The sequence below is a fragment of the Heteronotia binoei genome, chromosome 7, assembly GCF_032191835.1.
Source record: "Heteronotia binoei isolate CCM8104 ecotype False Entrance Well chromosome 7, APGP_CSIRO_Hbin_v1, whole genome shotgun sequence".
Taxonomy (NCBI): Eukaryota; Metazoa; Chordata; class Lepidosauria; order Squamata; family Gekkonidae; genus Heteronotia; species Heteronotia binoei.
In genome coordinates, this window is record NC_083229.1 from 41710525 (window position 1) to 41726278 (window position 15754).

The 15754-nt window shown below is 40.3% G+C and overlaps 1 protein-coding gene across 1 annotated transcript in view; it reads right to left on the reverse strand.

Moving 5' to 3' along the window:
* Positions 1-979: 979 nt before the first annotated feature.
* Positions 980-15754, reverse strand: part of TMEM67 (transmembrane protein 67) — a 37573-nt gene continuing 22798 nt past the window's right edge. Inside the window, exons 19-28 of the mRNA XM_060243502.1 lie at positions 14236-14335; positions 12669-12808; positions 11655-11795; positions 10193-10273; positions 9014-9130; positions 8803-8919; positions 7944-8048; positions 7567-7669; positions 5966-6108; positions 980-2286 (exon numbers count right to left, since the gene is read on the reverse strand). Of these exons, the coding sequence (XP_060099485.1) occupies positions 2206-2286; positions 5966-6108; positions 7567-7669; positions 7944-8048; positions 8803-8919; positions 9014-9130; positions 10193-10273; positions 11655-11795; positions 12669-12808; positions 14236-14335 (1128 nt within the window). The 3' untranslated portion in view covers positions 980-2205. The remainder of the gene's footprint in view (positions 2287-5965; positions 6109-7566; positions 7670-7943; positions 8049-8802; positions 8920-9013; positions 9131-10192; positions 10274-11654; positions 11796-12668; positions 12809-14235; positions 14336-15754) is intronic.

The window sequence follows — 15754 nt, forward strand, 5'->3', positions numbered from 1 at the left end:
TGAGCGCTACACACCCGCTTTTAATACTTGTGACCGCACCCTAAGACAGACTTTTTGCTCTACTTTACAAATTTGCATGCTGACAGTGCTTCTTCCATATTACATCATTCTATGGTCATTCATGATACAATGCCTATATCAATAAACACTTAGTATCTATGATAAAACAGTCACCAACGCAGGACTTCTTTCCCTAACTGCTCAACGAGGCAGATATCCATCTGCTACTTTAAAAAGCCATCCCTACAGAAAGTGGTGGCCAGTTATCATACATTCTCTCACCTACTGGACCAACTCCAGGTCTTCTTGGATAACCTTTATTTTTATTTAGTTAGTTAATTTCTAGCTCTGCTCTAGGCTGTTTTCAGTCTGGCTTCAGACAACTTGGACAACCTATTAGGGATGGTGGTATTTATTTGGTTTTTTTTTTTTGCTGGGGTTTATATGAAGCACACACCCCTGGTGTATACTACTATATATAGCTTGCTGAAACTAGGATCCTACTATAGAGTTGTGCATTTAATGTGTGATAGAAATACTTTTGCCTTGCTTCAGTGCTGTTTTTCAGCTTCTGGTTGGTTCTACAACCCTAATCCTATTGCATATTGAATGTCCCATCTCTGGATTATATGGACTCATTCTGTGTAATCTGCCTTGAGTCCAAATGAGAAAGGTGGCCTATAAATAACACACAAAAAACACATAGGCACAATATGTATTCTTGCAGTTTGTGCCGAAGCTCGAAGAATTGTTTTCAAAAGGGAAAAATGAGCTAGATGCTTCTGTTAAGAAAATGCAAAAAAATAGTTGCATATACAGGTAAGAATTAGGACCTATGTGAAAATAATCCCAAACCAGCTTTTCCAGTGGATTTTTAGCAAACTGGAATTGATCTTCTGAATTTTTCCACATGTTCACATGAATGCTGAAAAGTAAACTGACCAAATTGTAAAGTCACAACATGCAATGACACACAGGATTAAAAACCTTTATTTTTATTTCTGGATTAGACCAGTCTTTATGGTATGCTGAGAAAACCTGTTTCTATACATGAAGATTCCATTCTTCTGTCATAGCTAATAGCTTTCAATGAACTTACTAAAATAAATCACATTCTTTTTAAAAAAGCTTTTAAACTTAAGGTCATCCCTACATCTTGTGGCAGTGAATTCCAGAAGTAAACTATACATCTTGTGTGAAGGGTTTTTATTTTTTGCCCACGGAGTTCATCTGTTCCATTTTCTCATAAGATTAGAACTTACTGAAGCACTCTGTGAAAATTTGATTGCCTAGAACTAGTTATGGGCAGCAACACTCATAATATTCTTAGCAGATGAATCCAGGTTGTAGGGCTGCTGCTCCTATTATTAGCCATTTCTTTCCAAAGCTGTATCTATTTTGTTTATTTAGATCAGTGATTTTAAAAACTCTGGTCAGCATTTTCATCCCTGTGGAAGGCTAAACTCTGCACTCCGTTACCTAACAGACCAGTTAAACTGCTGGTTAAAGCAAAATCCTTTTGTTGATAACATATGCAGCAGAGTGGGAAAACAAACTTTATATCAAGTAGGGGGAATGTACTAATGTATATCTGAACTGCATTTTCCCCACTTCAAAACTGTTTTTGTCCATTTCATCAGTACATTAGCACAAATAATTAGAGAGATGGGTATAAGGGCCACTCCCACAAAGATAGATTTCTTTCTTGAAGACTCACAGAAGCCTGAGAATAACCTGTGAGTGCTGTCCGATTGTACGGTTTGGGTTTTTCTAGGATAGGAAACAGTTTGATTGGTTATGGCAGCTCCTACATCCTTTTCTTCCTAACAATCTGCTCCTGTTAATCTTTCCTCATTCATAGGTGATGGAACATTTAAAAGCAATAACCAACATCTTTAACATAACAATCCAAGCACACTGCTGCAGGGAAAACAAACACACTCTGAAACTAATACATAAACTTATTTTTGTGACAGTGACAGCTGTCTTCATCTTACCATGATATACCACTTGTTCAAGGCATACAGATCATCAGCCACTAAAAGTACAAAAGTATTTGGTCCATACAAAAATACTGATTTTCTAAGGAACAATATGGAAGGGTAGAAACCATATATTGATATTTACATAGAATTATAAAACAAGTGTCTTTTGGTGACTTCTTATGCCATGATTAATTTGTGGATAGAGTCTTTTCACAGTTGTTTATATAAGAAATCTTTCATCCACCAAAGTTTTAGATACCAAATTCTTCTGTCCAACAGTATTTCGAATAAACCTAAAAATCTAAATACACAAAACAGACTTTGTAAGTTATCAATATATAAAAGGCAGTTTTCAACAGTCTACAATGCTCTGCTAACATTCCAACACACCCTGTGGAAGCAATTGTTCTTTCTCCCAAGGCTGCCTATAGGAACTATGGAAGACTTCCCAGCTCTTGTGTCAGTTTCAGTGCTAACACCAGTTTTGTTCATACTCTAAGGTGATCCTATGATTTACTGTGTCTGTGTCCATGTTTAGGGCTGGCATTTTGAGATTTGGACTAGCAGGCTGAAAGTGGACAACTGGTCAAACATGGGAGCCAACACAATGATTGCAGTCATAGGTCTTTGTTGTTTGTATGATGAAATTTTTAGTGGAATGTGGGGAAGTGCTGGATAATTTTCTTTTAATTTTCCAATGCAGAATACTAGTTGCAGTACTGAAGTCAAAATGAACTTACATAATTAAGTTGCTCAATAATTGGAATGGCAGTGGAAGATTCTACAACATAGCTTTTCCGAGGAAGCTGGTCCTGGAAGGTTGCTCCAGTTTGGACGTTTGCACTCTCATTTTATGATTTTTAAGAAAAACAGGTTGCCTACCTGTAACTGATGATCTTCGAGTGGTCATCTGTGCATTCACACCCTTGGGATTACAGGCGCTTGCTCTGGCTCCAACCGGTACTGAAAAGCTCTAAAAAAGATCTTATGTCCCGGCCACTGAGCATGCCCACAGCCCCAACCGTGCATACTCAGTAGGCGGGACAGCAAGATCCCGCCAGGTTCCTGGAATGTGAACCGCAAACAAGGATATCCCCTGATCCAGACACCAGAGCCAAATGTCTATGGCAAGGCGACACAGTTCCTTCGATACTGTACCTCCTTGACAATTGAGGTATGCCATAGCAGTGGTATTGTCTGTCAGTATTGAGATGGATTTTCCTCTTAATAGAGGGAGGAAGGACTGAAGAGCAAACCAAACTGCCGTCAGTTCTAAGTAACTGATGTAACTGGCCTGTTGTAGCGAGTCCCAAGTGGCTCCCACAGTCAGGCCTCTGAGATGGGCTCCCCAACCCAGGAGGGAAGCATCGGTCATCAACGTCTCCGTAGGAAGGGAGGGATGAAAAGGAGTGCCTTCTAGAAGGTCGGAAAGATTCCCCCACCACGTGAGGGGGTTTCTGACTGACTGGGGCAGTATGAGTACGTGTGTGGGCAGGTGATGAGATGGTTTGAACTCTCCGAGAAACCATAACTGAAGGGGTCTCATTCGAAGCTTTGCTAGAGATATAACCGCTGTCGTAGCTGCCATCAGCCCCAACAAACTCTGAATGGAATGGGCGGAGACTCTTTCAGAGGCCCCGATGCTGCATGCCACAGTTTATAAAGTTTGTGCTCTCGCCTCTGGGAGGAATGCTCTGCAGACAGTGGAGTTGATGAGAGCTCTGATGAAAAGAGCTCTTTGGCAGGGAACCGTGTTGGATTTCGGGAGGTTCATGCAGAGGCCCAGCAACGCTAAAGTCTGTAGCAACAGCAGGGAGCTGGAATTGGCCACCAACAGCCAATCGTCTATATAGGGGAAGATGGTAACCCCCAAGAGATGGAGATGAGCTGCCACTACCACCATGACGTTTGTAAAAACTCTGGGGGCCCTGCACAAGCCAAACAGAAGGGCGGTATATTGATAATGGTCTGCACCCACTGCAAAATGGAGGTATTGACGGTGCCCCTGACATACGGACAGATGGAAATACGCGTCTTTGAGGTCGATGGTAGCCATCCAAGAATTCTCCTCCAACAGCTGAAGGATTTGGAACAAGGTAGTCATCCTGAACTTCTTGTAGACGATACAAGTGTTCAAACCCCGGAGGTCCATAATAGGCCGAAGGCCCCCATCCTTCTTTGGAACAATGAAATAACGGGAGTAGAACCCTTGTCTGTGAAGAAGTTGAGGGACAGGTTCGATGGCTCCTTTCTCCAGACTTCGGTCTTTAGAGCCTCTGAGGGCGGTGTGACAATGACATGTGAAATGGGTGGTGACTCTTGGAACTCGATCGTGTACCCTTGAGTGATAATTGTAAGAACCCAGGAGTCCGTTGTGATATTCTCCCAAGCGTGGAAAAAGGGTGATAACCGAGTGCCTCCAGGGGCAGCAGTGGGTGCAGGGAAGTCCGGTAGAGCAACTAAGGGGGAGTCAAAGACTTTGCTTAGGGTTGGTAGGTTGTTTTGGATGAGATTGTCTAAATTGACCTTGAAATTTCTGTTTTGTTGGGAATGACTTTCCCTGTTGAGACTCTGATCTGTTCCACCAGGGTTGATCAGGGGAGGAATGACTCTGAGATCTGAGGGACCACGGGCGGGAGTAAGGCTTCTGCCGAAAAGAGCGGGTGAGGAAGAGGCACTTAAAGTGCGGGAAGCTTTTATGCTCTTGTCAAGGTCCTGCAACATGGTATCCATTGTAGAATGGAACAGGCCAAGCCGTCGAATGGAAGGTCCTCAATAGCAGACCTCGCGTTGTGATTAAAAGTGGTGGATCTAAGTCATGCTTGTCTACGGAGGGCGACAGCTGACGACAAAGTTTTGCCAAAGGTGTCAGCTGCATGTCTTGAGGAGTTGAGCTGCTGCTTTGCTACCAGCATGCCTTCCTTCTGTATCTTCTGCAGGGAACAGCGATGTTCCTCTGGAAGATGTTAAAGGATTGTAGATACTTGATCCCATAAAGCAAACTGATAGCGACCCAGGCAAGAAAGATAGTTGGTACACTTGATTCCTAAGGATGCAGTGGCGTAGAATTTCCTTCCGAATGCGTCTATCTCCTTTCCCTCTTTGTCAGGGGGAGAGGATGCACAGTGCTTGCCCTCTGAGGATGATGTGACCACCAAGGAGTTACGCTTAGGATGCTGAAATAAGAATTCTGCACCTTTCTCCTGAATTTTGTACATGTGGTCTAGCCCCTTAGTGGAAGCTGCGAGGGAGGCTGGTTTCTCCCAGGGACCTTTGACAGTTTGCAGCAGGAAATTGGTGAGGGGAAGAGCAACGGCGGTCGACACGTCATGCTGCACTATATCAAAAACCAGGTCATCAACCTCGGGTTGAGGTTGTTGGATCGACAAGCCGCACTTGGAACACCTCTTGAAAACCCCCCACATAGACGTAAGTCCCACTGACTGAAGGCTGAATGCCGGGAAGGGTGGTGGTGGTGGGGGGGAAGGCAGAAGCCCGAACTCACGAAAAACAGGAGGAAGACTTCTTTTTTTTTTTTTATATAGATGACGAGGAGAAGACGATAAGAGGAATTTTGGAATAACACGAGGAATGAAGAAGGAGCTAATAGTTCTAACAGCAACCGGAGAGCTGAAGGTAACTCCAAACAGTGTGGCGGTCAGAAAAAAACTGGCGGGATCTTGCTGTCCCGCCTACTGAGTATGCGCGGTTGGGGCCATGGGCATGTTCAGCAGCCGGGACATAAGATCTTTTTTAGAGCTTTTCAGTACCGGTTGGAGCCAGCGCAGGCGCCTGTAATCCCAAGGGTGTGATGCACAGAGACCACGAAGAAGAGCTACTCATTTTAATGAAGAAATACATATGTATACTATGTATTCTTATGTATACTAATACAGTTTAGATAAATGAGTATATACACTGCTATGAACCAAACGATCTAAGAAATAACATTTCCACTCCCCAGCAGCAAGAAAACATACCTCTTGTTGTAAATATGTCAGAACGGCTGCTAAAACAAAACTCTGGGTAGCCATATCCACAATTGCAAAAAACAGCATATCAAAAATGAGAAGAGTGGCTTCATTGCCATAATAAAGAGTATCACTAAAAGAATGCCCTTCATCTGCAAGAAAAATAACCTGTTGTGAGAACTGCACACACTCTGTAACAAATATGATGTTGTATAAAATGAGAACAAATCCTCATCCTGACACAGTGAGAAAAATTTGTCAAAACAACAAAATGATTATAAAAGCAATAATGTGGTGCAGAACAAATGTCAATACAAATCCTCAAAATTATTGTAGTGGTTGGATTTCATAAGGTGATTTAATAAGGCTGATATATTGCATTCCTTTCAGGTACCCATAATTGCTTCTACTTAAAAGCCTGTGGCAAACCGTTGAGAGACTGTAAATAAACTAAGCAGTGTCACTGACATTTTATTCCAAATGAACTTTCAGCCTCCCAGCTGGTTGAGAGTGAGAGGATCCTAATTGTTAACTTGTGCTTTTAAAATATATCCTTCTTACAGCAGTTTTAGCACATCTGATAAATTAAAAATCTACTTCAAAAGCAGATGCTTCAAAATATTAATCATACCATAACTAGCTTTTGTACAGTTGAGAAAAAGGAGGGGAGAGTCCCCTTTGACCACCAATAAGGCCATCTGAGGATCACAGAACCTGCAAGGAAGGTAGGCATGTGCAACAAAGGTTGAGTAAAGCAGGGAACTAGGTGAGACTGAATGTAAAAGGTGACTGCATCCAACTCAATGTGTTGTAAAACAGGGTCTTACGCATTTACATTTTAAAATTCTATGTGCATTTTCTTTCAATGGCTAACTTTTCTCTTATGCCATTCAGCCACATGCCCCACATGCTATTACTCTAGAATTTCTATCAGAAAACAGCACAAACTGAATGGACCTTCTAAAAAGCAATGTTAATGGAAATGCAGACTAAGGGTGTACCAAATCCAGTTCTGACTGACAAACTCTTGTATTTCATTAAGCCAAATAACTGCATAACTTAGTTTTAACTCCAGCAACAGCAGCACTACAGCTGAAGGCTAATCCTATGTATTGCAAACTTATTTTTAGCACCTGGCAAAGAGAGAATAGAAGGTTCTAGAAATGGAAAACAAGACAAAAACATTGTCTGAAAAGCACTCTGTGGAGTATGACAGTGCATATTCTTTGATGCAAGTTTCAATCTTGACATCAGGATGACAGGTGGCTGTGAAAAGGCTCGTACATCTTTGAGAAACTAAACCTTAGCATTCTGATGGGTAACATCACAGACATTACATAACATAGCTTTAAGGAAGCTGTGCAGTGAGGCGTTGCTTACCCAGATATGTAAAAAACATATTTCAGATGTTTTTGACTACTATACGACCAATTAGTTTTTCTCCCAGAGGCCTGTTCATACATAAGGGGGAATTTAACTTCCCGTTTGTTTTATTCTAGAATTTTCCTTTTAGCAGAGAATATGAAGTGAAAGTAAATGGAGTAAACAAGCAGAGTACTTCAAGATTTATCTATTTGCCCCCCAAATATTAACAGCTAAGTTGGTAATACCATTGTAAAAGATGCTCTTTTCCATTGGCTCCATAAATTCCATTCCAAGAATTCGTTCTAATAACAGTTTGTCCTTTACTATGTAATCCATTTCTTTATGAACCTATAAAAATAGGAGGGAAAAATTCTTTGTTGTCTAAAGGTGAACTACTTAGGAAAAACAGCATGGACAAGCACTATGTACCAATTATATAAAGAATAGAAAGAATATCTCCTGGAAAAGGAGTTAAAACAGATTTTAAGACAGTGAATCAGCTTCTGCATACTAATACAGCATGACCTCTAAAGGCCAACCTATAGCCTCATATAGAACAAAAGATATCACAGTCTCCCATGTCAAACTATCCTGTCCCTCAGTTAAATGTCCATATACATACATGATCAATGAAAGAGCCAAGAAATTTATTCATGGTATGGTATGCTTTAGTGCTTTGTTCAAACGTAGTTGTAGAAGAATTCAAAAGCCTCACAGGGCCATGTTTCTGGGGGAAAAACCAAGACAAAATAGAATTTAAATGAACTTAAAACACTGAGGGTGTCTTCTGAGATAATGAGAAATGAAACAACTGTGAAGTGTCAGATCATCCACCTGATCTGGAAACAGAGACAGCTTGCAAATTTACTCAATAGAAAGACTTAATTGCTCCCCTTTTTATAGCCCAAAGGTGACACACTTATGTTTGACAATAAATGTTACCCCCCCCCATACATTATCCTATAATCTCTAGCACCAGATGTTTCTTAAGAAGATGCTCCTATGTAGTAAAACATAGAAGATTGAAAAGATCAGAGATTTCATCCTTAATGTGCAGTTTATTTTGTCCAAAACCATTGGCAGTGAAAATATAATTTAAATCAAAATGTCCCATGAGATGTATTCCATACCAAAGTCCAGTTTTTTAAGTATCAAATCTCTGGAATGCATAGCTTTAAAATTCTGGACACAATGCAATAAACTCAGCACAAATTTCTGTTGGACAACTGTTCACACAGAAGCATGCAACTGTACTCCTGTAAACATAAAACAAACTCCAGAAAGTGTTGAGAATAATTCATATATTTAGCACCTGACCTGGAGCCCAAAGGTACATTGCACACATACACACAAATGTCAAAAATAACTGCAGAAGAGTCTAAACTAGGCTCTAGATAATCATACTGTTGAGACACAGTGGAGGGTATAAATATATTTTAGATATGAACAAAAAGTCAGCACTGTAATAGTAATATACATACTCTCATTAACGTTTCATGAATCCGGTCATATTGCTGCCTCATCTTGCTTGAAATAGAAATCTGAAATGTTTGGCCATCTGTATTTGGCACTAAACCCCTTTGACTACACAGATTTTCCTGAGGAAAGGATACAAAGAAGAATGGTTGGAACTACAAATGCAAAGAACAAACTCTACAGTCTGGATCCCCTCTTCCTAGGTCTTTTACATACCGCTTCCCTCTTTAAATTCATATTCATTTCTTCCATATTAGTATCTGCATGGCCATGTACAGAACGGCCATGAATGTAATATCCAAAGCATCTGTTTGACAACAGAAAAACTGAAATCTGCAATGAAAGGAAAAAAAAAAACTATATTAATAAACACTCAAAATTGAACAAACGCATATATGTTACTTCCAGCACATTAAAATGCTATATGATTACTCAGTATCTGAAGCCTATTTGCAAAAGAAGGTACAGTTGTTGCCCACTAAAATTAACATTTCACAAATTTATTATTTTTCAGTATCACCACACTACAGGTAGCAAAGTACAGTACATTTTGAGACCAGAGCATGCAGAGGGGAGTGTGTGAGAAAGAACAAATCCCCCAGGATTGCTGGGGAGAAAGGAGGCAGTCTGGGTTACAGGTAGAATAGATTCCAGCTTTTGCTACATGTGGTTACCAGCAAAGGTTCAAACATCATTAATTAAAATATAGTTTTGTGTTTTATCTACCATCTGGACTCGTCTAAAGTAAGCTAGGCTATATTATCCCCTTTAACCAAAACATTCTCACAATACCATGTAGAGCTTTGAGTGTACTGAAGTTTGGACTGGATGTTTCTCTCCACATGCTTAATCTCAAAAGTGAAAAGGAAGTGTACAATGAAGAGACTAGGCATAGCACAGACTACATGTCCACCTCCCCTCAGTTGGAGATTCTCTTAAGGGGCCTTGGGGGTGAAGCCCTTTGCAGCATGGTCAGGCGGGGGCTGCTAGCTGACTGTCAGCACCAGGTGATAAAGGATCCATGCGGTGGCTGGCACCCACATGGGTCCCTGGAGCTCGCCACTCCATGGTATTACTCCCTGGAAGATGGGCCAGGAGTGGTCAGGTATATTGGGCAGCAGTGGGTCACTGCATATGCCAATGCTCCTTCTCTGCATTCAATATAACTGTGGCCAACTGTCACCCAAGTTACTGGTGTCTTGGTGTTTCTTCTTGCTCCCCCGCCTCTTTTCTAGCCCCTGGGTCCAGAAGGACTGATGAGATCAAAAACATTATCAATTACTAGATGACTGTAACCAACACTTAAAACAACATCCTTGTCAACTTTCACAAAACATGAACTTATTTTAAAAACAAAGTTATCTATTGGATTTGTACAAATAATAAAATACTTACGTTGCTCATACAGCACAAATCAACAAATTGTCTTATCTTATCTTCTACAAATCTTTCGTAAAAAACAGAAAAGTATGCCATCTGCAAAAAAAAAAAATAGCTGCTTACTCAAGAGTTCATGAAAGTTATTTTTCCTTTCTCTAATCTTGGAGAGCCAGAAGTGATTACAGCTGCATTAGCTCCCAGCTTCCCTATGATGCACTCTGGGTTTGATTCTAAGATTCCCTTCAGCTAAGCTAGATCCCGTGACTCCCCTCCACCAAGTCTTCCTCCAACAGAGAGAGACTTTTTCCATCAAACAAAATAACTGGAGAAAATTTTTCTTCATAGGAAGAAGAGTTATTAGAAGGGACGATGGCTCAGTGGTAGAGCATCTGCTTGGGAAGCAGAAGGTCCCAGGTTCAATCCCTGGCATCTCCAAAAAAGGGTCCAGGCAAATAGGTGTGAAAAACCTCAGCTTGAGACCCTGGAGAGCCTCTGCCAGTCTGAGAAGACAATACTGACTTTGATGGACCAAAGGTCTGATTCAGTATAAGGCAGCTTCATATGTTCATATGACTCAATATGATCCACCTTAACTGAAAGGAGTTATGGGATCCAGCTGTCTGATTCCTCACAAAAAAGTGGGCAACAGTTTGAAAAGAATTTATAGCCAGGATATGGCATGTTGATTTGTAATTACAATGAAAGCTTTGTTATTCAGCACTAATGGCCAATAGGGGCTGCCAGTTAATCATATCTGCAGGATACACAAGCTTGGTTTAGTATTGTACAATCCCCCTATTGAGAGCAATCTGCAGCAACCAAATCCAACCTCATTGGGAATGCTACAGCAACAGTTGCTATTGCCTAGTCCAGTGCCTATGGCCAATGGCTGGGGCTGATGGGAGCTGTAGGCAAAAAACATCTGGAGAGCCACTGTTCTCCACCCCTGGCCTAGTCGAACCCTCCCCCTGAGCCATGGAGTATTTCTATGTCACCAAGCAGGCCAGATGCCTGGAACTCCTCTGTTAAGAGCTGGTTCTCGACAACTCCAGGCAGGCCAAGAGGGAAAGAGGCACCCAGTAATGGCTAGATGTATTAAACTGGCCAGGTGGAGAAAAAGGAGAGCATGCCTGAAAGTCTAATGGCTGAAGTTTTTATTGTACTTAAATGGAGGATACTGGGTCAGCTGCACTCCTTCATATTATTGACTACAGCTATAACTGATCTAGAAGTGCCTCTCCCCAGCTTTGCTACTTTGGAATCCTCTCCGAGAAACTCTGAAAGTATACCACAAGGTAAGTGGGTCAGTAGCTTTCCCTTCCTCTAATATCTTCTATCTGGACTAAGTGTGAAGGACACAGTCATACAGAAAACAAGACAAGACACAAACTGTTGCAATGCTCTGACAATCTATAACCAATGTTGGGTATGTAGAGTCTGTAACAGCAGAATACACAGGGATGATATAAAACCCTACCTGGACTATAGCAATGACTAGCCAGAGGACAGCAGTCACACCATATCTTAGAATCCGGCTCCAAGGAGCTATGTAACTTTCAGGGCTCCTGCTAAGACTGGAAGAAGAATCCATTAAAGCCAGGTTTGAGAACCCCACAACCTGAAAAGTTAATTTCAAAACAATTTATTTATGACTTCAATTAGCAAATATTTTATAAATTTCTTGGATTACCAACTTCAGCTGTTTTTAATGTTTTAATGCCTCAAAAGTCCAAGTTTTAGAAATTGTGGGGTTTATTATCAATAGCCACTTGATAATGGCTATTGTGGGATTGTGGGATTTATTATCAATAGCCATTTTTTTCAAATTAAAAAAATAAAGCCTTGCATGATGCAGATTTACATGATTAGGTTGGATAAACCAAGAGAGACCTTCAAAGAGTCAAGTTGGAATGCTTTCATAAGCTTCATAATAATTTTCTTTTATTCATAAAAACCCAATAGTGAACAATTTTTAGTTATGATTTAGCAAAAATTAGCACCAGGACAAGATAATTTTAGATCTGGAACTTAGAGTTCAGACAATTCAGATGAATAAACACTGATTGCAATTCCTGCTCTGTTATGTCACTAAGCATTTGCTTTGCTTCCGGCTTCACAAGTATCAGTTGACAGAAAATGCTCCTTATGGAAACTTAAATCAAAAGGGAACCAGTATTAGTAATTGCTCTATAGATTATACAGAAATAACAGTAGTGTGAAAACACCAAATACAGATGAGAATGATACATATTAGCCAATACCACAACTTGATTCCATTACAAAACCAATGTCTATTTGCCTTTAACATGTAATTCCTTACACACACACACACCTGAATTGTGGGAGTTTTTAATGAAAATGCAAACACCATGACATAAAGTGAAACCACAAATGCACTTTATCATCAGTGTTCCCCTGTCCTAGTCATTCACCTATTTTAAAGTTGGAATGTTACCTATGTACTACAGTTGCTATGAAATCTGAAAATCACCTCTAAAAAGAAGAGAACAGCTAGCACTTGAAAGAGAGGATTTATTTTCCTGATGGTCTGAATTTCATTCCATTCATTTGCTATAAAATATGTTCTCCATATGCTGACAGGTGCAGCGGTACTCTTTATGCCATTTTCTCCTGTGGAGAGGAACAGGTCATACAAGTAAAGAATCACAAGGGAGTGGAAATCCTATTCTTTTACTGTCCTTTATTTGCCACCACTACCTCTGTCTGCTGGTTCTTTTAGCTTTTTGCCATCCCACCTAGTCACCTGATTTGAGTTCCATTCCACCTGCCTGCTTCAGCCATGTGCTCAACCCACCTCTAGACCCCTCACTGTGACACTGGAGAGAGAAGCAGCAACTAGGTTGGGTAGGAGAGCTAGAACACTGTAGTGAACAAAGATAAGTGGTGGGAGCAATCTCACCTGCCCCCTTTTTGACATGAGTCTGCTTGCCTGAAACCTGGCATTGTTTTAGAAATTGCTGCTTGTAATAATTACAATCAGTATTAGCCAAATTCTTCTCTTTCCCCCCAATTGCATATTTTCCTCCCCCCTCCCCTCCTACCTAACTAGCAGGTCCCCTCAGTTGTTCCTTAACCCCCTTTCCCTCGCAATTTCATTAACAGGATGTCTGTGCATGTGCAAACCTTTTGGATTATTTTGAGGATTTTAGCCCCCCATGTTTTGGGAGGGAGGAAGGTTAGATTTTCCCCAAACCTGGGAATTATCCCTGGTTTGCAGAAACATATACCTGAGCTCTGATATATTCTTCCTCTTTTTTGATCTACAAAGCAGGGCAATCATTTGCAATTAGATATTGGATAAGATAAGATTTTTCATGAACAACACAAAGCTTGATCATGAAAAATATTTCTTTCTAAGGGTCACTTCATGCACTACAGAATAGGTATCTACTACATTAAAAATTTGTTGTGTACTTATTCTTTTTCATAATGCGAGAAATTGGCTATACAAGTTCGCTTCACTAGCTGAACACCAAAATATGTATATCTGCGATGTGGGCAATTATGGCTTATTCCTATGGTGTAAGCATGGTAGGGAACAAATGTGTAATTTCATGAACACCAAAGCAAATATACACTAAGGGTACAGTCCAGCCCCCTGATTTCCATGAAAGATAAGCAATTGTGGCTTTAAAGCACTCTCTTTCATTAATTAGAGTTAATTATCTTTGGGTGCTCGGTGTCTAAATATTCATTCATACTACAGTAAAGTATACAGAGTCTTAAGCAATAAAAATTTGTATGTGAAGCCGTTAGAGTGAGACAAGGATTCCTGTACTTGTTAAAATGGTACTTAGGAAATGCCATTTCTGGCTCCCACCTAAAATATGGTGAATTGGCTATACCTAGATCTTTATTCAGCACACGTAGTATACCACCAATATGCTTCACTAGTGCCGTGTTTAAGTAAGTGTACAAAACAATAACTATGAATTACTTTCTTATAAGCTTTATATCATAAAGGTAATGTATCATTTGGAAATTAGTACACAATCATTTAGCAGCACTGCCTATGCAAAAAGGGCGTTTTCACATACCTTCAACAGCTTTAAGAACTTTTCCTTTAGGACGCTCCCAGTCAATAAAGAAGATATCTATTGTAAGCTGGGTAACAAGCATGTGCAAAAACTGCACCACCTAAGAAAATCAGTAATGCAAAAAACCCCCCAAGCTTAATTAACATTTAAGGAAAACAAGTCAACATAAAAGAAGACCCCTCCTGCCCGTGCTTAGGCAACTCCAAAATGGTGGCCAAGGTCTCGCAAAGCTACATTGCGAACATCCAATTTCCTATTTATGGTGTAATATTTACATAAGCATGCAGAAATATCTAACTGAAAATTTTTTTAAAACTTCATCACTTGCAACCCCCCCCCTCTCAAGTTTGTACATCCCCCTAAAGATTGTTTGATTTGCTGGAAGAAGAGGGGAGAATAATTCTTCAAACGTTTCCACTAAGTTCATTCTTAATTTTAAAGTAACTTAATAAAAAAGTATACCTGAATTAAAGCAGATTTTCTCATTTAACATGGGTGCAATAAACACTTTAAAGGAGACAATCCATGGGACACAACATGATTCCTCCCCTAATCTTTAACTAAATGAGGAGGGATTCTCGTTTTGCAGGGAAAGGAAATTTTTGACAGCACTGCTCTTGCAGAAAAGATTATAGTCCCCAGAAACTCTATGAAGATTTGTCTAAGGCAGGGGTGGCCAAACTTGCTTAACATAAGAGCCACATAGAATAAATGTCAGATGTATGAGAGCCACAAGACATGAACGTCAGATGTTTGAGAGCTGCAAGACATGAAGAAAGGAAAGGGAAGGAAGGATGATAGAGGGAGAGATAGAAAAAAAGCAACTTAAATTTAAATGCATTCTCCAAGCTGCTGACTGGCTTGGCTTGGAGAAGTGATTTAAAGAGAGAAATGCTTTGTCCAAGCTGGCCAATGGGGTGGTGAGGGTGTGAAAGGGCCACAAGTGGCTCCTGAGCCAGTTTGGCCACCCCTGCTCTAAGCCCTTGCTGCTTCAGTAAGACATCACAGATTCTCATGCTCTACAAAATGTTTTATTAGATACTATTAGATACGTGTTTATTTAATGTTCTTATATGCCTGCCTTTCTCCTGAGCATCTCAGGACCTGAGGTGGGCAACAACAGATATAAAAACAATTTAACAAAACAAATATTAAAAACCAATCTAAAAACTTGCATGCCCCAACCAATATGGTACTCCATTTATGTCCAAGCTCAGACTGCTCCCAAAACTATCCAGAATGGCTGTTTTTCAACCTTGCTGGAAAGCCCCTGTGATCTCTTCTGGGAGGCTATTCAGAGGCATAGAACAGACAGTGAAAAGGCTAAGACTGTTGTCAAAGGTGCCTTAATCAAGAGAGAAACTGACAGGAGACCTTGATGTTTTGAATATTATTGCAGCAGAAAGCTAATAAAGATGTAGTACTACACAGAGAAACTATGAAAAAATGTTTTTTTATTTCAGATGTCAAACAAAGCTGTGGAGTTTGCCTAATGAATGATGGAGTTTTTTCCCTCTGT